Source organism: Pipistrellus hanaki, assembly GCF_964339955.1.
Source record: "Pipistrellus hanaki genome assembly, chromosome: 3".
Classification (NCBI taxonomy): domain Eukaryota; kingdom Metazoa; phylum Chordata; class Mammalia; order Chiroptera; family Vespertilionidae; genus Pipistrellus; species Pipistrellus hanaki.
In genome coordinates this window covers 128,101,467-128,124,057 of record NC_140505.1, presented here as the reverse complement: position 1 = coordinate 128,124,057, position 22,591 = coordinate 128,101,467, and the positions used below count along the sequence as shown (strand labels likewise).

The following is a 22,591-nucleotide window of genomic DNA, read 5'->3' as shown; positions in this document are numbered from 1 at the left end:
GTTGGAGGCACAGGGAGATTTTTAAGTAATAACAACTGTCAGTTCATTTGCTTTTCTCCTTAGTAGCTATCATTCATATCTGCTGTCAGAAACTTTCTATCTTAAATAGTATGGATTTCTTACCAAAAGTCTCATAATATAAGTTAACACTTTTGAGGTTGCTTGAAACCATGTAATCGGGAATGTTATATAATACTAGAGGTCCAGTGCATGGATTCGTGCACTGGTGGGTCCCTCAGCCTGGCCAGCTCCCTCTCTCTGGAGTCCCTATGGGGATGTCTGCATTGAGAATATTCCCCTTGGTGGTCAGTGCCTGTCATAGTGACCAGGCAAATGGTCATTTGGTCATTCGGTCATTTGGTCACTTAGGCTTCTATATAGAGAGATAGTATAATGGAAATTACATAAAAACATTGAATGTACTTGTTGAAATTTGCCATTTAAGTTTTTTACTAAGACACTGGTGTTTGGATTTTTTTTTTTCAGACATTTCTATGATAACCCGATCCAGCTTGTTGGGAGATCTGCTTTTCAGCATTTACCTGAACTAAGAACACTGTAAGTTTTTCTCTGACATATCACTTTCCCCTTGTAGGGTTGCTGTAAAAACCAAATGAATGTTATAAAGTTGAAGTGCTTTGAAAATGGGAATAAAAACTACCCATGTTTGCCTGGACAGCATGGCTCAGTGGTTGACGGTTGACCTATAAGCCAGATCACAGTTCCATTCACAGTCAGGGCACATGCCCGAGTTGTGGGCTCAATCTCCCACCCCAGGTGGGGCGCGCAGGAGGCAGCTGATCAACGATTTCTCTCATCATTGATGTTTCTATCTCTCTCTCCCTTCCTCTTTGAAATCAACAAAAATATATTTCTTAAAATATACTTTAAAAAATTTTTTTTAATTATCCATTTTTATCTCCTCCCAATAATTCTCATGTATCCCTCCTTCTAGGACTTTGAATGGTGCCTCACAAATCACTGAGTTTCCCGACTTGAGTGGAACCGAGAGCCTGGAGAGCCTGTGAGTACTTGAGAAAGCTCTTGACTTTGACCAGAACGGGCACTGCTTTAAAAGCACAACCAGTCTAAATGTCAGTGAATCAAAATGCGTCCGTGTGATGCCTGAATAAAAGAGCTATGTCTGGTTTTGTGTTTCAACAGGACTTTAACTGGAGCACAGATCTCATCTCTTCCTCCAACCGTGTGTGATCAGTTACCCAATCTCCAAATGCTGTGCGTATCAGTAAGGCAGTAACGCTTTGTGAACAGGCAGCCGCCATCTAGGGGTGGAGTGGCAGGCATTATTTCAAAAACCCTTTAAAAGGGGAGGAAGTTCTTTCCCTGCTCTTCTCCAGGAGGTCAGGCCTCCTTTGCCCGCTGTGGGCCAGGGAAGCAGCTCCCTGACAATGATGGCAGTACACCATGTTTCCAAACCCCAAACGGTCTCCCACTAGATTCCAACTGGCACACATTTCCTTTAAGAAAATGGATATGAACCAGCCCAAATGACTTCCTTTTCCCCTCTAAAGGCTTTTCAGAGCAGAAAAAAATAGATTAAAAACCCACTATGGATGCCAAAATAAAATAAAAAAATAAGCTATCGGATGCACACAGACCTTGATAAAGGCAACCAAACGTCCTTCCGGTATAGTTGTGGGTGCCATGTTCTAATGTTTCATCTAATGGTTAAACTGTTTGCATATGTTATTTCTGTTGGCTTGGAGCTTTTTTTTTCTTTTTCTTTTGCCTCTGCCTTTCTTGTTTTATAAAAAGTCGTTTATAGGAACTTGAAGAGCTTTGTTTTGACCTCCCATTCTCAGCCCTCTCCCTGAAATCCCACTCAACCCTATTATCGTCCTCTCAAGCATTGTTGGGACTTAGTAAAAGGGCCCTTCATCGTTTGCCATGGTTCTGTTCTCAAGCAGTAGACATCTGCGGCCATTGAATGCCTGCCATTCCACCACAGGCTTTACCTAGTAGCAGCGCTACAAGCAGCACTGCAGATGTTACATGGAAGAAGGGGGAAGTCTGTTGTGGTGGTTCTGCCTTCCCCCATTCCCAGCCTGCACGTCACTCCAGGCCACAGTTGCTCAATGGATGGAGTTGCAGTAATACCATGGGATAGCCTTGGAGTCAGGCGTTTATGTTTGAAGGAAAGGGACAGAGCTGGTCTCCACTTATTCACCCCACATTGCCCTAGGAGGTAGAGATACAGATGAGAAAACTGAGAATTGGGGAAACTTAAGGGCAAGAAAGTAGCAGAGTCCAAATTTTAAACACAAGCAGTTTTATTGGATAACAAGGCAAAAGTGTATGTACAGCAGGTGGTGGAAATCATGGAGCCATCTTAGAATTCTCCCCACCACAGACAGAATAAGTATAATTATCCTCATTTCTTAAGAAAACTGGATCAATACGATGACTAGAATTTTACATCCTATAATTAATAAGTTGGGAGCCAGTATTTAAATTGCATCTGTTGCCTGGCTGGTATTGCTCAGTGGTTGAGCGTTGACCTGTGAACCAGGAGGTCACAGTAGGGGGCGTGCAGGAGACACCAAATCAATGATTCCCTCTCATCATTGATGTTTCTATTTCTCCCTTTCTCTTCCTCTCTGAAATCAATAAAAATATATTTTAAAATATTAATAATAATAATAATAATAAATTGCATCTGTCTTCATTATGTCATACAGTAAATATTAAACCACCCAGGTCTAGAACTGCATTAATGGAGGCTGACTGACAAATTGGTTATGCGTAAAGACTCTGGGGTCTGTTTTTCTGGTTCAAGTCCAGTCTCTCTCTATACCAGCACAGTATCTTGAACAAGTTGTTTATTCCTTCTCGTCTGTTTCCTACTCTATAAAGTAGAGGTGTAATTACTTCCTTCAGAGGATCATCATGAGGATTAAATACCAGCCCCGGGAACATTGCAAACTCTCAGACAGTGTTAACTCGTCATCTTGTTTCTCACTTCCATTATTCTTCCTCAAGTTGAAACTAGAAATGCCTGAAAATACACAAATACATTAATAGCAGGATCTTGCCATTTTCAAAGCACTTCAACCTACAATATTGATTTGTTCTTCCCAACAACTCTGCAATATCAGCAAAGCAGCCATCTTCTCATTTAAGGAGAGAACTGAGAAAGATACCAGTGCTTTGGCCAGTGTATCAACCAAGTCGATTGAGTTGAAGTTGAGAACAGAATTCAGAGTCCTGATCTCTACTACAGTCTACTTTAGGTTCTAGAAGCAGAGGTCTGAGAGCAACCTTTTAGGCCGAATCATCCGTGGGTCCTTGTTACATGAGGAAATTTAACTGCACTTGAATGGTTTCACCCCAAACTTGCTTCACCTCCAAGGGAGTTACTTGGTTGTGTGTGGCTTTCCATACTTAGCAGCTGGTGATCTTAAGCAAGACATTTCACATTGTATAGGGATCATCATAGTGTCTCCCTCAGAGAGTGACCACAAGCGTTAAGTTAAATAATTCTGGTAGAGCTGTAAACATGGTATCTACATGTAAGAAGTGCTTGGTCAATGTTAACCATGAAAATCCTTAGGTAGAAGTTAGGTAGGAGGTGACACTGTGTCTTTTATGAGGAAGAGGATTTTATGCACCCTCTACTAAGAGGCACACAGGAAGGATGTGTCCCCTTGAAGTCTGTGAAGATCAGAGAACCAAATTACTCTCAGGTTTGATAACATGTGTGTCCATTTTATTTCACTCACTTTTCAAAATTACATACTGTATACTTGTGTATAGGTGAGAGGTATGGTTTTGCTATTTTGTTTTTGATTTGGTTTGATCTTTGAAACCTCTACAATAAACTACAAATTTGTGTTTGCAAACAGCTTTATCTGAACTATTTATGTGGAGGAAATGAATTGTATTTCTATATAAATTACATTTATCCAATAAATGTAGAATAAAGTGATCAATTAAAGAATAAAATAACTTAAGAGCCTCTTAGTATTGATTGTTTTAGTTACATAGTGGGGATCTAGTTTTAAGAATTAAAATCAGGCATACAAACGTGTTAGCTGATTAGCTGATAACTTCTAAAATATGAGACAAAAGTTTTTACAAATATATCTATGTTACTTTATCTACCAGATTTCTTTTTCTAAGCTTTCTGCAAATTACCGTGGCTTGTTTTAGATTAGTTATATTCTACTCTAAATATATCCAGATGGTTGTGTTATTCTGTAATTTGTTGAGTTTTGGCTGAAGACTTTCTTAGATTTCCACCCCTCCCTTTCTCGTAGTGATTGATTTCCAAGTTAATGCTATGTTTTGAATTGTTGTTGGGATTTTATTTTAGTTAATTAGAAAAGAACCAACAGTGATTCTTTTAGCTGTAGATAGCAGTTCTTAGAAACAGAGGCACAATTATTTAATTTGATTTGTACTCATGTAAGTAAGGTAATAGCTAGAACATTGTAGATCATCACTAACAAAATATAAATATATTCATTAAGTAAATTATTTAAATCAATTAAAGAAGTATAACAGTTACATTTTAGTAAACATTTGAATCTTCTGTTTAATCCAATAACGGTGACTACCTGCTCCATGTCAGGCTGGAGAAATGTTCAGTGTCAGCCTTTAGGAGATATATCATCTCAAAAGGGAAAGGGAGCATGTTTCCTTATGATTAATATGTAACAGACTTTTTCCCTTTTGTACCTTCTGTTTTTCAGAGATCTATCTTACAACCTGCTGGAGGATTTACCCAGCTTTTCAGTCTGCCAAAAGCTTCAGAAAATGTATGTCTATAAAGTCTCTAAGTCACCTAGCCGAAAATAAGAACCCAAATTCACGTATCCAGGAGTCATTGATTTGCTTGGTTCACTGAGGAGACATTTCATGTGTGTTCCCTTCTTACACACACAACATGTATGGGATAGCTATAAAGTTGGGAAATACAAATAATACTACTTTACCATGTATTATATGATAAGTAAACCATTTATTATTTCCTTTCCCCTCCCCCCACCACCCCGAACTTGGTATAATAATGAAGACAGCTTGTTTGAGCTTTGGCATTTTGCTAAACTTACATATCCAATAAGTGGTATGTGTTTTTTTAATATGGGAGTCTTGAGTTTTTTGGTATGTTTGTTTCACATTAGTCATCTTTAGGGGAGGTGCCATATTTGTCATATTTGAAGTGCCATTGGTGCTACTTACACATGAAACATTTTAAAAGTCCTTTCTTAAAATTGCCACCTCCATAAAACATCAGTGTATTGCTTTATACTCATACTTTGGTTTTGATCAAAATAATATTAACCGTCTTAATTTTTCTCTGAACGCCTTTGGAAAATTAATGGAGAAAGAAATAACCTATTTTGAAAGGCAGTTTGGAAACTCCTGGAGACCCTAAAATATAAGAAAGGCTCTGAAGGCAGAGCTAGGAGAGGCATTCTCAAAGTATTTAAATGAAGATGGCATTTGGGATATAGTTTTATGTTCACCCAAAAGAACTAGCTGCTTTGAAAGAGAGACAAACAATACTTGTTTAAGTGTATAAGTTACAATGTTCTTTTTTAAAACAACAAAAAAAAAATTTTAAGGTCACTTGATAGTCAATTTCATGTATTTCTTTGATTGAGGGCAGGTATTCCCTCTGTAAAAGTTCTCAGAAGACCAGGCTTTGAAACCAGTGACTTTGAAATCAATCTTTGGGCCTCTGTCATTTCAGAGACCTGCGACATAACGAAATCTATGAAATTAAGGCTGACACTTTCCAGCAGTTGCTTAGCCTTCGATCTCTGTGAGTATTGCCTCCCAGCACCTTCCCCATCATAGAGCACCGTTTTTCTTTCTTGGGTCTTTGTTTAATAATGTATTTTCCCTGTGTATGCGTATTGTGGGTATATATTTGCTATGAAAAGGCAAATATTTTGCTAGTGATCATTTCCAGAAATAAACTCAAAAGTTGTATTTGCAATATGCTCTCTGCCAGTCAGTAGATCTGAAACTTTGGTGAAGAGGAAGGAGGCCACTCTGTGAATAACTGACAAAATATGTTTCTGTTTATGGCCTGGAATTGTCAGGGATTGCTTTGTATACAAAGATGAAATAACCACACCATTCTTCCTGCCCATTTTTTTCTTTGGTGGTTAAACAGTTTTCCTTTCTTTTTTTTTTAATTATATTTTTATTTTTCAATTACAGTTGATATACATTATTATATTAGTTTCAAGTGTACACCCCAGTGATTAGACATTATACAACTTACTAAGTTATTATCCTGATAAATGTCATACCCATCTGACACCTTACATAGTTATTACAATATTATTGATTTACATAGATATACAATATTATTATTCCCTGTGCTATACTTTATTCACATGACTATTCTATAACAACCAATTTGTACTTAATTCCTTCACCTTTTCAACCACTCTCTCAACTGCCTGCCCATCTAACAACTGTCAAAATGTTCTGAGTCTTTTTCTGTTCTGTTTGTTCATTTCTTTTGTTTTTTAGATTCAATTGTTAATAGATATGTATTTATTACCATTTTATTGTTCATATTCTTTGTTGTTGTTTTTTTCTTCTTCTTAAAAAAAGACCCTTTAATATTTCATGTAATATTGGTTTGGTGGTAATTAACTCCTTTAGCTTTTTCCTGTCTGGGAAGCTCTTTATCTGTCCTTCAATTCTAAATGATAGTTTTACTATTAATAGGTAGAGTAATCTTGGTTGTAGGTCCTTGCTTTTTTCATCACTTTAAATATATCTTGGCACTCCCTTCTGGCCTACAAAGTTTCTGCTGAGAAACCAGCTGAGAGTCATATGGGTGCTCTCTTGTAGGTAACTGCTTTTCTCTTGCTGCTTTTAAGATTCACTTTGTTTTTAATCTTTGGCATTTTAATTATGGTATGTCTTGGCGTGAGCCTCTTTTTTTATCTAAATAAATTCTTCTCCTTTTTTTAAAATTCTTTATTGTTTAAAGTATTACATATACTATTACATATGTCTTCTTTTCCCCCATTGAACTCTCCCCAACCACCCCCAACACATGCCCTCACCCCCTTAGTGTCTGTGTCCATTGGTTATGTTTATATGCATGCATATAAGTCCTTTGGTTGATCTCTTACCCACCTCCCTCCCCTGCCTTCCCTCTGAAGTTGGACGGTCTGTTTGATGCTTCTCTGTCTCTGGATCTATTTATGTTCATAAGTTTATGTTGTTCATTATATTCTGGTGTGCGCCTCATTGGGTTCACTTCATTTGGTACTCTACACTTCCTGGACCTGTATGTCTATTTCATTCACCAAGTTGGGAAAGTTTTTAGCCATTATTTTTCAAATAGATATTCAAGTTCATTCTCTCTCTATTCTCCTGCCAGCACCCTCATGATACAAATGTTGTTTTGCTTGAAGTTGTCCCAGAGGTTCTATACTATCTTCACTTTTTTTATTCTTTTTTCTTTTTACTGTTCTGATTGGGTATTTTTTGCTTTTTTATATTTTAAATCATTGATTTGATTCTCAGTTTTATCTAGTACACTACTGTTGATTGCCTATGAATCATTTTTCATTTTAGTTAGTATATCCTTCATTTCTCACTGGTTCTTTTTTATAGTTTCTATGTTCTTTTCATGCTATTGAATTCTCACTAAATTCCTTGACGTTCACACTAAGTTTCTTGAGCATCTTTATAACCGATGTTTTGAACTCTGTATGAGGTAGTTTGCTTGCCTCCATTTCATTTGGTTCTTTTTTTTTTTTTTTTTTTTTTTTGAGATTGCTCTTCATTTGGGACCTGTTTTTTCGTTTCCACATTTCGCCTGCTTTCCTGTGTCTGTTTCTGTTCATTATGTAGAGCTGATACATGATACATTTCCTGGAATTGATACAATGGCTTTGTGTAGCAAGTATCCTGTAGGGCCAAGTGGCACAGCCTCCCCATCACTTGGGCTGGCCACTCGAGATGCACACCTGTGTAGGCTGTGTGTACTGACCTGTTGTAGTTGAGCCTTGATTGCTAATGGAGTCACTGGGAGGGATTGACCCCAGGCTGATCAATTTCAAGGATCAGTAGGGACTACAATGGATAAGCTGCTATGTAGGAGTCTACCCTACAGAGCAGGGTAGAAGCAGAAAAGTAATATTATTTCATTTCTACTCAAGAAAGAATCTCTTTGGAGAATGAGATGAATGGGTAGAGACTGATGGTATAAAGACTGTTTAGGAGGATAATATGATCATCCAGGTGAATGATTCCATGGGCCTCTGGTAGAAGAGTAGATCAAATGGAACTGGCAGAGCTTGGTGAGTGACTGGAGATATAAGGGGCAGGAGGAATTCAGGGGACTCAGACATGCAGCCTTCAGAGTCTGTCATATTCCATTGGCATCTTTGAGAGGCATTTAGGTAGTGGAGTGCTAAATTGCATTGTATACAAATAGAGGAGAGTATATTAAGTTGGTGCTTATATAGTATAAAGAAAAATCGCAAAACGATATATAAAGGAGAAATTAGTAAGGGTTATTGTCTAAGTCATAAAATTGGAATAATTAATTTTTCACCCATTTTTACACTTTAATATACTCTCTGGTCAGATAATTATGTGACCCAATCTAACTCAACTTTAATAAAATAAACCGTTTAATAAATTAAATCAGCTTTTGTTTGGGGTTGGAAAGAAACCTCTACTTTAATATATCTTTCCCCGGGGACCTTCAGAAGTGGGCCCAGTTTTCAGTTTCTTATCTTCCCTCTTTAGTTTTCCAGGAGCCTTGGCATGGTTAGAATTCTAGCCTTGACTTGTGTCTTGTTAACTATGTGGCATTTTGAGCTCCAGAGTCTTTATCGGTAACTTAAGTGGAATGTAGAAATGAATATGAAAGCTCAGTGAAAGCTGAAAATCACATGTGAATTATGCATTATTAGTATTTGGGGGGATGTCATCAGATTGGAAGCCATGGAAATAATGATAATATCAGAAAGCTCCAGATATGGAAAGATAATGATGATATTCTATTAAAGGCTGATTGAGACCCTGAAAACCTAAATTGTGACTTATTTAGATAGTTTGATATTTATTCATCCATTTACTTATTTAACAAATATTACAGAATATCTTAAATGGGCATAGAGCTCTGCTGGATACTGGGAATTAGCAAATATGCACACCATCTCTGTCCTTGTACAGTTTAGTGAGTGAGATAAAAAAATAATAAAAGAATAAAACTAATGCATGTAAATTCATAACTATGATAGACACTTTGAAGGAAAGGACTATGTTATTATAAGAGTACATAAGAAGGGATTGGAGTGTTTGACCTGTTGAACGAGGTCAGGGTCAAGGAAGTGGTGGTTGCTGTTGGACTTTTGAAGTATAGGAGTTAGCAAGATACATAGAAGAGGAAGTAAGAGTATTCCAGGCCCAAGGATGACCATCTGCAAAAGTCCTAAGGAAATGAAGAATATCTGGAAGTCAGGGCACAAAGAGAAAGTAGGACATCAGATGGGGTTGAGAGACATGTAGGGTCCTGACATTGTGGTCATGGTAAAAATTCTGGCCTTCATCCCAAGGACAGTGGGCAAGCCATTGAAGGGCAATGATATAATAATGAGGGTACTGTATCCCAGCAATCAAGTAGTATTTGGACAGAGTTGGCCTTCATCGTGCTTCAGATCAGCAAGTTGAATCCTCTATTTTCTATCATTATGTTTACAGAAAAGACTAACCTAATGTAAACTTTTCAATACAAAGAAGAATTTGTAAGTTTATGCCTAGAACTGCATTATCAAAATGGCACTGTATATCATTCCAGGTAGCATTTTAAGAAACCATCAGACTATGTCTGTTTTCTCAATGAACAATTGTGGCTATTTTGTAGAAGTCATTAGGATAAAAATGAGCCAAGTTTGGCTTTGAGTTACACCCACTAAATATTCCTTTAAAAAAAAAAAAAGAAGTATTGGTTTATCCAAACAATTAAACTTTACCTCAATTGAGAAGATAAATTTCAGTAAAATCCTAAAAGAACAAAAGAGGAAGCCTTTAGGTATCTAGAGAATATTATGCAGAAGGGCCAGGAAAAGCAAAGGCCTGGGGTGGGAGTAGGCACAAGGGTTTAAGGAGCAAGAGTAAGGGAGCAGAAAACTGGCAGGAAATGTAGGAAGAAAGTTAAGTGGGGAAGATGTTATCAAGCCTCATAGGATATGGTGAGGAATTTGACATTGACTCTGAGATAAGAGAACAACAGAGGGTTTTGGACAGAGAAATAATATCATCTGACTTTTATTTTAATAGGCTCCCTCTGACAGCTGTGTTGAAAATAGCCTGAAGAGAGACAAGGCTAAAAGCAGGGAGATAGTGAGGAGGCCATTGCAATGGTCTGGGCAGGGAATGAGCAACTATCTGATGGCTTTCCACTGAATTTAGAATAAAATCTAAATTCCTTGCCACAATCTCCAAGATCCTTCCATGCGTCCTACCTGCCCAACTTACCTGGTAACACCCTCCTCTTCAAAAAAGCCCAGAACACAATTAAAATGTGCAAAGAGGCACTCACCTCTCCAGAGGACCTAGTCAGGGCCGGGCCCAGGGACAATAGCAATGAGAGGCGGCAGAGTAGGCCTAAGTCCTGAGGTGGCCAGGAATCTGCCTCCCAGCCTCCAGGGTCAGCTCTGAGAGCCCAGCAGAAGTGCTGCACGGCCTGCGGGCATCTGGAGGCATCAGCAGGAAGTGAGGAGGAGGAGCCTGGGGCAAGGAAGCGATGATTGCAACCTGGATTCCTGCCTGTCAGTCCAGGGTTTACAGTGGGAGCAGCCACTCATCCCAGTCAACTGAGGGGTGCTCCCACTGTGGTAGTGCACTGAGCACCAGGGGGCAGCTTCTGTGTTGAGTGTTTGCCCCCTAACGGTCAGTGCAAGTCACAATGATTGGTCAAACAGTCGTTCTGGTTGTTCCACCACTCAGTTGCTGGGGATGTTGTTATGTTAGCTATAATTTTGCCTCTGTTGATAAATGCATTTTATGTTGTAGAACTTACAAATTTCAAAGTATTTCATATGGGATTTTTGTATTACTTGTATTGATACTCAGACTATCTCCATTTTTCATATGAACATGAGGCTCATAGAGACCAGATAACTTCCTTTTGCTTACTCTGCTTTCAAGTGACAGTCTGACCTGATCTTGCATCCATATCTCCTGACTTTGAATCTGGTGTTCTTTTCATGGGTGTTCTTTCCATGTATATCATGGTAGTTAGTTCTCTGTGATACCACAGACACTGATAATTTTTCACAAAGCATCATGTAATCAAATGGGTCAGACAAAACTAAAAGTGGTCTCAAGTTTTGCTGACTTGAGTCTTTGTCCATCTTTAAAACCAAAAGCAGATTTATTAATATCTCTGTCTCTTTTATCTATATATATAAAAGCCTAAGCAACCATCTGACTGTTTGACCATCCAGTAGCTATGATGCACAATGACCACCAGGGGGCAGATGCTCTGACCAGTAGCTAAGATGCCTATTGACCACCAGGGGGCAGATGCTCAACTCAGGAGCTGCCGAGCAACAGCAACTTTGCAGAGTGCCCTCTCGCACTCCAGGACCCCTTGGGGGATGTTGGACTATGGTTTTGGCCTGATCCCCACAGGCCAGGCTGAGGGATCCCACCTGCTGGAAAGACCCCAACCCGCTTACTCCAGAGACGCCCTTTGAGCCCCGCAGCCACCCCAGGTGCAGCCGGCCAGGGCGGGACCAAGATTGGCTCCAGGGTATGTCTGGCCCATCCCGCCCAGTCCCACTCTGCTGGCCACCTCCTAATTAATTTCCTTTCAATGTGCACAAACCCATGCACCGGGCCTCTAGTGTTTAAATAATTTTCTTTATGTTAAGTACATATTCCTCAGACTGACTACTGGCAATGTAAATAGGAATAAAAGAAGTCTCCCAGGGAATATGCTCCTTTTAAAAAATGTTACCTAGTTGGACAGTCTCTGGGGGCTTCATAATCTCTGAGAAGCCTGAGTTAATGTTAGTTCCAATATGTTCACAAACCACAGTACTTTACACATAGCCTTCAGAGCGAGGTGAGGGACTGTGAGCCATTTCCACTTGGGATCCACAGAGCTCTACAGAGGAGGACCCCACACACACTGGCTTTTCTGCAAGTCTGCTCCCTCTCAATCTACCCATGGGCAAAAATAGTGGACATTTATCACAGGTAGTGCTAACGGGGGTGGGAGAAGAGTGCTTCCCAGGCCTTCAAGACTTCCCAGAAGCCTTAACTAATACAATATTGTATGCCAATTGTAATTGAAAAATAAAAATTTATAAAAAAAACAAGCTATTTTCGCCGAAACTGGTTTGGCTCAATAGATACAGTGTCAGTCTGAGGACTGAAGGGTCCCAGGTTCGATTCCGGTCAAGGGCATGTACCTTGGTTGCGGGCACATCCCCAGTAGGAGGTGTGCAGGAGACAGCTGGTCGATGTTTTTCTCTCATCGATGTTTCTAACTCTCTATCCCTCTCTCTTCCTCTCTGTAAAAAAAATCAATAAAATATGCTGGGACCGGTTTGGCTCAGTGGATAGAGCATCGGTCTGCGGACTGAAAGGTCCCGGGTTCGATTTCAGTCAAGGGCATGTACCTTGGTTGCGGGTACATCCCCAGTAGGGGGTGTGCAAGAGGCAGCTGATCGATGATTCTCTCGCATCCATGTTTCTAACTCTCTATCCCTCTCTCTTCCTCTCTGTGAAAAATCAATAAAAATATATTTTTTTAAAAATCAATAAAATATATATATTTTTTAAAAGAACAGAAAAGAAATTGACATCCCCAGTTCATTATCCCCTGTCCTGCATTTGGAAAAAGAATATCAGGAAAGGCTAGAAGCTGAGACCTCTAAAAAGAACCCGGGAGTCGTTGAATAGTGACGGGCTGTCTGCTTGACTTCCCCTGGGGATAGCCGAAGAGGAGTGCCTTCTTAGCAGCACTGCAAAGGCAACATGAAGTCCTGTGAGGTTTAAAGACCAAAATGAGAAGCTATGGGGTCATTCTTCACGTTGCTAGAGGACAATCATGGGACACTAGAAACACCAGTATTTTAATACTATTGCATGTGACAAATAGGAGCCACCAGTGGAATTATATGTTAGCTAAAATAGAGGCTCAGATAATAGATGTGATGAGCATCTTCCATGCAGAACTTAAGAGTGTGTTTGTGATACCTTAAAATCTCTATCTGATGAATACTCTTTTTGAGTAGGTAGTAGTGAGGAATCACAATATGCAAGGCGGACAATGTAGCAATAATTTTTTCTTTTTGTGAGGTAAATATGTAGATCATAATCCTTAAGACTTGAGGAGGGGGCTCTCATTTATTATTCTATTTTATAACAAATGATTTATATATCTGTCTGGATTGCTACTAGATTGTAAATTCTTAAAGGGCAAGGCTGTGTGCATTATTCATCCTGATATCTATTAAAGTATAGTGTTGAACAATGAAATTCAAGGAATTGTTTTTAAAACACTCCTGCCACCCACCACAGTAGATGGGCCCCAATTTCCTAGAACTATAAGAAAAAGCTTTTTATAAACATTCATGGCTCATGAGACTAATCACTTTTTTATCTGCAAGGCAGGGCCAATTCAATTGAGCATTCCCATAGCTAGGGAACCACAAAGACAAACATTTATTTCAAGTTTGCAAATCCTAAACTAATTTCAAATAACCAATTCTCTTCTTTTTAAGCCATAGAATAATCCACAGAGGTTTAGGTAGATCTTTTTGGTTAGACTCCTAGAAGGCATTATGATGTGGTGTTTGCAACCAACTTCATCTGGGATGTCACAGCATCATTTATCAGCCCCCCAAGCTCACAGCGCTCTATAAGACCTAGATTGTGTGAAGCTGTTTATTTTTTAATTTTTTTAATATATTTTATTGATTTTTTACAGAGAGGAAGGGAGAGAGATAGAGAGTTAGAAATATCAATGAGAGAGAAACATCAATTAGCTGCCTTCTGCACACCCCCCACTGGGGATATGCCCACAACCAAGGTACATGCCCTTGACCGGAATCGAAGCCGGGGCCCTTCAGTCCCCAAGCCGACGCTCTATCCATTGAGCCAAACCAGTCCCGGCTCTTTGTCCCTTTTAATGCTTAGTCTCTTTGTTTAAGTTCTCACTATATTCATTCATTCTTCCACGAAGTTTCCTGAGTATCCTTATAACCATTGTTTTTAACTATATATCTGGTAGATTGCTTTCTTCCCTTTCATTTCATTCTTTTTCTGGGGATTTCTCCTGTTCTTTCCCATGAGGCATGTTTCTTTGTCTTCCCACATTGGCTGCCTCTGTATTTGTTTCTGTGTACAGGCAGTCCTCAGGTTACATCAGACTCGACATACGTCATTACGTCGCCATCTCCCATTTATTTATATTAAAAAAAATGTTCCATCATTTCAATGTATGTACATATGTGCTTTATGTTTTTTATTATTTATTTATCACAAGTAAAGGTCAGGAATTGTTACCTTTCTTTTAAATTTTTTTACTGTTTCATTTCATTACTGCTGTGTATGTGCTCCATATGAGTGACGTAGGTGCTTATGTAGGTGGGTTCTGACTTATGGCAAAAATCTCATTATTTGTGATGTAGGAATGGATCTCCAACATAACCCAAGGACCTAGTGTAGTAGGTAGATTTTCTATGTCTCCCAGTCTTGATATGGTGGCCTTATGTGGGACTCAGTGGCACAATCTCCCTGAACTAGGTGCTCCAGGAATGTCCCTTGTATGGATTATGTGAGCCCTCTTAAGTCTTCAATGTTCTTGCCCATTGAAGGGTGGGGTCAACCCTCAGGCTGACTGACTATGAGGATTGACCCTAACTACAGGGGCTGACCCCAGGAAGTAGAATTTGCTCCATCAGGAGCTTTTGCCTATCAAGATCTCGCTGTGGGTGTGCCACTTGTGGAACTAATTGGGCCATGCTCTGATGTGATCTGAAGCCCACCACTAGTTGTATTGGTTCTCGGGCCTCTTAGGAAGGATTCTGGTGTATGTCAATGTCAGATGCTGCCTGTAAATAGCCCTGAGCTACCTGTTTGGAGCTACAGAATGATCCCCAGTTAGTGGCTGTCTCTACTGGGCTTGGGTACAAATGGGAGGGGCCAAAGTACACACCAAGTCCAGTTTCTACCAGCACCATTGTAAGCGTTTCTACCAGCCTGGGGCAGGTCATCAAACCCTGAAATCTGCCTCCATCTGTTAGGCTCAGTCACTGAAACGGCCTCTGGCCATATGTGAATTCATAAGATGGGTTCTCAGTGAGTCACCAGGTAGGAGCCAGTGGTATTCACCAGGTTGATGCAGATTCAAACTTGGCTCCAGTGCTGGGTCTGAGGCCACTCAGAAAAAGTTTCAAAGTATACCAAGTCTAGCTGCCACCCACCAGAGATTTGCAGAGCTTTATGGTAGGGTAGGGTCTCAGGGAGTCATCAGGGTGAGGCCAACAGAGATCATCAAGTTAAAACAGACCAATACTTGGTCGTGTGGAGGGGGGTCTCTGCACAGAAATGGTGGTGCCAGTGTGCAAGAGAAAAATGGCCCTTGTCTCTGTCCCGACTTCCTCCAGAGCCTTCTAAGAAAGGCTGCACCGCACTGTGGGCACAGGAGGGCGGCACCCAGCTGACTCCTCCACAGTGCAGACAGTGAGCTGGAAGGATGGGGCCAGTGGATCTCCCATGGGGGGAAATGATCCTCACTCTAGTGTCACACAACTTAGACTTTTCCTGTTTGTCTCTGACACCCTGACTCCACCGGACCTCCTTAGGAGACCTCCAAGAAAGTCTGCACCATGAGCCCAGACTGGCAGCAGCCAGCAGACTCCTTCTCAGGGAGAGAGCTTGGAACTTCAAGGTCACAGGAGTCAGGAAGGTGGGGTTAGTGCATCCCTAGGCTGATGCTGTATGGAGGGGAGTGCTCACCCAGGAAAGATGGTGTCAGTGTGTGGTGTGGGTGAGGACTCAACTAAAGGGTCCAGAGCAGCTGTGCCTTTAGCCTTCTTTCTGAAGCTACAAACCTTCTCAGTCGCCTTCCCTCTCCCAGAGCCCAGGGTGAGTGGCTGCAAATGAGATTTTGTGCACTGGTCCTTTAAGAGGGCCCCTGGTTTTCTAGCAGATTCCTGTCTCTTCCTGATTCTCACAGCCGTGTCTTATATGGGCTCCTCTTTCCAGCTCTGGTGCTCCAGGCTGGGGAGAGTGGCATGGGGCTGAGACCGTTGCTCTTAAAGGGGGAAGTGCCCACAACTGAGATATCCCTCCAGACTCTCAGCCGCCACCAGTGTCTCCCTCCTCCCTACCAGACTCAATGTGGATTCTTCTATAAATCCTCGGTTATAAGACACCTGTTCAGCTAGCCCTCAGTTGGTTATTCAGGCTGATTGTTCTAGAATTTAGTTGTCATTTCAATTTGGTCCTGGGAGGAGGTACCAGCTTGGATCTCTGATAACTTTCAATTTATTCAAATGTCTACACTTTTGTTACCTTTTTAGTTAGGCATTTTAAAAAAACCACAAATTTCAAGTTTATTGTTCCTCTTAAATGTGGATGTTCTTATTCCTGTGAAATTATCTATATTTAATTATATATACATATATATATAGGTTTATTTCTCCATAAATTGTAGATTTTCTTTGTTATCTATCAAAGGATTTTATTTCCAGCATATGCAGGCCCTCTTTTATTCATTCTCCAGTTAAGAATTCAAATGTCTGTCTCCTTTACTGGCAATTTTTTTTTTAAATAATCTCTGTTTCTCTTAAGGCCTGGAATGCATGGGAAATGTAAACAAATTCTGGTTGAATTTCATTACATATCCAGGGGCATTTTTTAACTTAAAATGTACCTGCTTGTCAAAGGAAGTATCTTTGTGTCTTCCCATTCTCCTACCCTCACTAATCTTAGAAATGCCCTAATAAAATTTACAACCATGTTAAAGTCAACTTTTAGCAAGAAGACAGTGAAAACTGAAATATTCACTTGAATAATTTCTCTTGATTAATTTAGACAAGGTTGCTTTAAAGTTCTCTGTTTCATCATTTTATGCTATTAATATCTGAAGGGTGATTTTGTGAGTTAATTATTCCTGTCCTGAATGAAAATTAGATTTTTGTTAGGATAAATTTACATGGTAAAACTTCACAAGGTCATCTTTTTTTTAATGTAATCCTCTCACTTTTTCTTTTAAATAGGAATTTAGCTTGGAACAAAATTGCCATTATTCACCCCAGTGCATTTTCTACTTTGCCATCGCTAAGAAAGCTGTGAGTATTTTATTACTTGTCTATGGATGGTCTTTTCATAATTAGGGGCCATCTAACCCCGCAGTGCACACAGATTGCCCAGCCTTCCGTGATCCCCACACTAGAGCTGTATCATTCCAGAGAGGAGCCCCCTTCCCCTCCAAGGCCAACTGGTCCATTATGTGCATAACTGAAGATCCGGGTGACAGCTGTTCTCATTACTAAGGTGAAATTTTCCATTTCTGCTGAGCGATCAGGTGGAATGGAATAGCTATCAATCCAGTTCTAAAGGGCTTGCATTTTAGAGTTGGCCATCTTGACTAATAGAATGCCTTGGTCTCTTTTTCTCCCTCCCGTTCCACCTCTTGCTCTTTCCTCCCTCCATCTCCCTTCTCTAATAGAGAAAGAAGGAATTGGTCAGACAGAAGTTAAGAGGAGAAGGAGGGGAATACATACCCAACAACATTTTGCCCCTCATCCCTAAAAACTTAATCCAGCCAGCATCACTTTTCAAATTAGACGCAGCACCTGCCACTTCATTTGGTATATCCCCCTTTTAGCAAAACTAAGCTGAATATAGAAATTCCAATTTGGATGTGATTAAAACACTCCCCCCTGCAATTCTGACTGTAAAAAAAAAAAAAAAAAGTAACCAAAATGGTTGCTTTTATCATAACAAGTGAGAACCCGGCTTAGAAGTTTTTATGGAAGAGCGTAATAATCTTTAGGTTGCTTTTTGACGTAAGCGTTTTAGGCTAACACAGACTAAAAGCCCATTTGTTGTTTGATGTTTTGCAGGGACCTATCGTCCAACCGCCTGTCATCTTTTCCTGTAACTGGGTTACATGGTTTAACTCACTTAAAATTAACAGGAAATCATGCCTTACAGAGCTTGATATCATCTGAAAACTTTCCAGAACTCAAGTGAGTTTGTCATTAAAACTAATAAGATACATTTGTGGTCATGTGAAATAGCAGGCGTGTTACAGTGGCTTTCAAAATTTATGAGGTCATGGGACACTTGGGAATTGCATTTCATGCCCCCCAGCCGCCTGCCCCTGGGGCACTGTGAGGACAGGCCGGGTGGGAGGTGGTCTTCCGGAGCACACTTCCTGTTTCTCTCAGGAGCCGCCCAGAATCACCGAGTTCATGGGAAGATTTGAAAACCATTGATCCATTGGATATGAACTTGGACATACAATTAAATAACATTATAACATTATGCACGGCTGTTTACATTTTTAAATACCTCTAGCCTGTGTATATGTTCTAACAAAATTTACGAAGTTAATATTTGCTTGAGGAAATAATGCTCTTTAAAACCTGTTATGCTTGTTTTCGATAAAGAAGTCCCTTGAGGGATTATTTATATACTTGTATTTTTTTTTATCAAAGTACTTTTTATATACTTTTAAAACCAGAACACCAAAAGAGAGTTTCGAAACTGAAAGGGGGGAGGGGGGGGATATAAAAGTACCTCGTAAACAGCTTTTTATGTTATTTCCTTCTAGACTCTGTTTCCAATGTATTTTTGTTAGAATCCTACATAAACAAGCTTTTATGTCTTCATCACTTAATATATTCTTATATTGTAAGCACCTTTTAAAAAAAAAAAACACATATATTTTTATTGATTTCAGAGAGGAAAGGAGAGGGAGGGAGAGATAAAAAAAATAAAAAAAAATCAATGATGAGAGAAAATCATTGATTGACTGCCTCCTGCACACCCCCTACTGGGGATTGAGCCCACAACCTGGAAATATACCCTGACTTCCTGATTCATAGGTTGCGGTTCAACCACTAAGCAACCATGGCCAGGCCCATAGGCACCTTTTAAAGGTGCTACAATTTTCCTAGCAGTCATTTTTTAACCTTTTTATTATTGAAGTTTTTAAACACAAAAATAGAGGAAATAATATACCTGTTACTCAACCTCAGCAATTACTAACATTTCATAGCAATAATTTTAATAACTCCATTGTTATTATAAATAATGCTGTAATAAAACCCCAGTGCACATAGTTAATTTTTTAGATTATTTATTAAGGCTAAAACACAAAATCAGAGTAATTGAGTGAAAAAAGAAAAACACTATTTTACAACTCACTTCTTTAAGTGTATGTTTTTTCTTTGGTTTTATTCAGGGTTATAGAAATGCCTTATGCTTACCAGTGCTGTGCATTTGGAGTGTGTGAAAATGTCTATAAAATTTCTAATCAATGGAATAAAGGTGACAACAGCAGCACAGATGATCTTCATAAGAAAGATGCTGGAATGTTTCAAGTCCAAGGTAAGACCAGCTGCTCCGATGATGAAATTGTGTCTGGAAGGTTCTTGAAAAGTCATCAGACTGATCGTCTAAACTCCAGACACTTCCCTATGTAACCATCCCAGCAAGCTGGGAGTCCATCCCACTCTTAGAGACTCCCAGAGAAAGAGAAAGTTCCTCGGGCATTCAATCTTTTCTGTATGTGAATTTTTAATTCTTTTTTTAAATATATTTTATTGGTTTTTTACAGAGAGGAAGAGAAAGGGATAGAGAGTTAGAAACATTGATGAGAGAGAGAGACATCGATCAGCTGCCTCCTGCACACCCCCCACTGGGGATGTGCCCACAACCAAGGTACATGCCCTTGACCGAATCGAACCCGGGACCCTTCAGTCCACAGGCCGAGGCTCTATCCACTGAGCCAAACCGGTTTCGGCTGAATTTTTAATTCTTATGTCTATTACATCTTCCTTAGCGTGTATTGTATAAGTATGGGGTAATTATTAATATTCATATTGATGTTCCCATAAACTTTTAAAAGGGCTTCATCTTTGTGGATATGTTTCTCAAACATGCTTCTGGGCTCTTTTCTCTAGAAGACAGAATCTGTTTTCATTTGTATGTGGAGGACATAAGCATTTTAGATGCCTCCACATTTCGGCAGGAAGGGCTTAAGAACCCAACCTCTTATCTAACTAATTCCAAAACATTCCCCCCTCCTCCCCACACAGGGGTATCTGTCAGGAAGGTGAAATGAGATCATGTCTGTGAAGCCCTTGGCTTTCCTTGAAGTAAAACCTTACCTAAAGAGACAACAATGCACCTCAAACCACACCTGTGGTAAGGAGGAAGCGCTCTGGGCAGCCCCAGTGTTCCTTCCCCTGCCAACTTTGCATGTTTGTGCAGAGTCTAAACAGACTGGCTTTTCTTCCTCTGGGCCTGAATGATTTGCTGATTCCCACGCAAGTATGATTCAGTCTGTCTGCACATAACCCTCACCTCTTCTCCTGCACAAGGCCTAAAGAGCTGATAGTTTGCCCCTCTGCCTCTTTGTTTCAGGCCACAGTATGGGCCTTGCACTTGTTCTTGCTTTCTAGTTTTTACTCTTAAGAAAATAAAGTAAAACAATTAGAGTGCCTACTATGTGCCAGGCCCTGTCCTAGATGGAGCCAGAGAGCAAGAAGGATCATCTTACCATCCCCCCATGGAGCAAATACCACTCGCCCACACCAAGCTCTAAGCCAAACAGTCCTTTGGTGTCATAATAAGAGAAACAAAGAGGCACACAATGAGCAAGAGACACAGGGTTCTTCATGGAGTTTATTTCCAAGGAAGTGATTCTCAGTCCTGGGCCAGGAATCACACGGAGGCTTTCTACAAAGACTCATGCCGCCCTCCCCAGATCAATGAAATCAGCATCTTTGGGAAAGTGTATTAGATCACAAAATTCCCGTGTTGTGAATGCCCAAACCAAGCACCATCAGAGACCCAGCCCAGGCATTTGCACTATAGCTATCTAAGTGTTAGAAAATCTCTCTCTAATTTAGGTCTGTGCAATTTTGGGGCATCATGCGCTCCAGGGGACAAGAACAAAAGGAGAGAGCTTACTAGTAGATGTTATAGCCAGGAGTCCGAAGTTCTTTTCCCTTCCCCCAGTTTTGCTGGAATACTCTATCACATAGTAGCGTGAGTAGGACACCCAAAGGCAACTTTATAGTTGACTCTTAAGAGAGCCAGAGCCCAGAAAAGAGCAGGATGGCTGATCTCCCGCCTTCTTTGTGACACATCATGTTCAAGGGCAATCCAGGAGCCTCCTCCCTGGCATTTGGTCTCCTGGCAAGAGAGATAAGACTGCCGAGACCGGTTTGGCTCAATGGATAGAGCGTCAGCTTGGGGACTGAAGGGTGCCGGGTTCAATTCCGGTCAAGGGCATGTACCTTGGTTGCGGGCATATCCCCAGTAGGGGGTGTGCAAGAGGCAGCTGATCGATGACTCTCTCTCATCGATGTTTCTAACTCTCTCTCTCTCCCTTCCTCTCTATACAAAATCAATAAAATATATTTAAAAAAAAAAAAAAGAGAGAGAGAGAGAGATAGGACTAATCATTCCAGCGCTTCTCATTCCCACAGATGAGCGTGACCTTGAAGATTTGCTGCTTGACTTTGAGGAGGACCTGAAAGCCCTTCATTCGGTGCAATGCTCGCCTTCCCCAGGTGAGAAAGGCCAGCTCAGCCTCCGCAGCAATCCCCACCTTTGGCTCTGCAGCCGCAATGGCCTGTGGCTTCAAAGCAGAGTCTGTGCCACCTTTGCTGCTCCTCAGGGCCCCTCCCCATGGGTTGGAATTGGTCTCCATCATAAACAAGATTTTCCTGGGAGACTTCTGATTCAGGTTAACGGAAACTGTAGCAAGAAGCACATGTAAGTGTTAGCATATTATCCATTTAGCCTAAGCTACTATGCGACCATCTTGCTTCCAGTAATCACTGATTTTTGAAAGGGGTTTCTTTTAAGTCTTCCCTACGTAGTCATTTGGTTAAAACAAAGGATGGCTTACACGTACAAGGAAAAAATAATATCTGTATGTGTGGACCTCATAAATTGTCCCATTCCCAGAAACAGGATGGACCAGCTGGAGGAAAAGAAAAAAAAAAGAAAGAAAGAAAAGACAGCTGGGAAGGTTAATATTTTATTTCCAACCGTTAGGATGTCCCTTGCTCTCCAACATCCAGTGCCATTCTAAACCCAAGACAAGATGTTCAGGAAACATGCCTTCGTATTATCCATGCTAATATTATGAATATTATGGAGTATTTCCCTCGGGTCCCCGGTCTCTGCTTACAGAATCTCCTTGAAGCATTCTGAAAGCGGGGGCTGGGAGGGTGGGGGGGAGAGCCATAATGAAAAGCCCAAGACACCTGGCTTTTTACCTGGCTTTTCACCTTCATGAAAGTGATTTCCATTCCCCACCTCCGAGTCTGGTGCAGCTTGAAAACATGAGCACTTGGTGCGCTGACCACAC

General features: G+C 40.5%; 1 protein-coding gene across 1 annotated transcript in view; it reads left to right on the top strand.

The window, feature by feature from the left end:
• The window catches only part of LGR5 (leucine rich repeat containing G protein-coupled receptor 5), a 137,006-nt gene that overhangs the window by 113,026 nt on the left and 1,389 nt on the right, over positions 1-22,591 (top strand). The window contains exons 9-17 of the mRNA XM_084878866.1: positions 487-558; positions 956-1,024; positions 1,165-1,236; positions 4,713-4,778; positions 5,717-5,788; positions 17,253-17,324; positions 18,102-18,227; positions 19,448-19,593; positions 21,702-21,785. Of these exons, the coding sequence (XP_084734992.1) occupies positions 487-558; positions 956-1,024; positions 1,165-1,236; positions 4,713-4,778; positions 5,717-5,788; positions 17,253-17,324; positions 18,102-18,227; positions 19,448-19,593; positions 21,702-21,785 (779 nt within the window). The remainder of the gene's footprint in view (positions 1-486; positions 559-955; positions 1,025-1,164; positions 1,237-4,712; positions 4,779-5,716; positions 5,789-17,252; positions 17,325-18,101; positions 18,228-19,447; positions 19,594-21,701; positions 21,786-22,591) is intronic.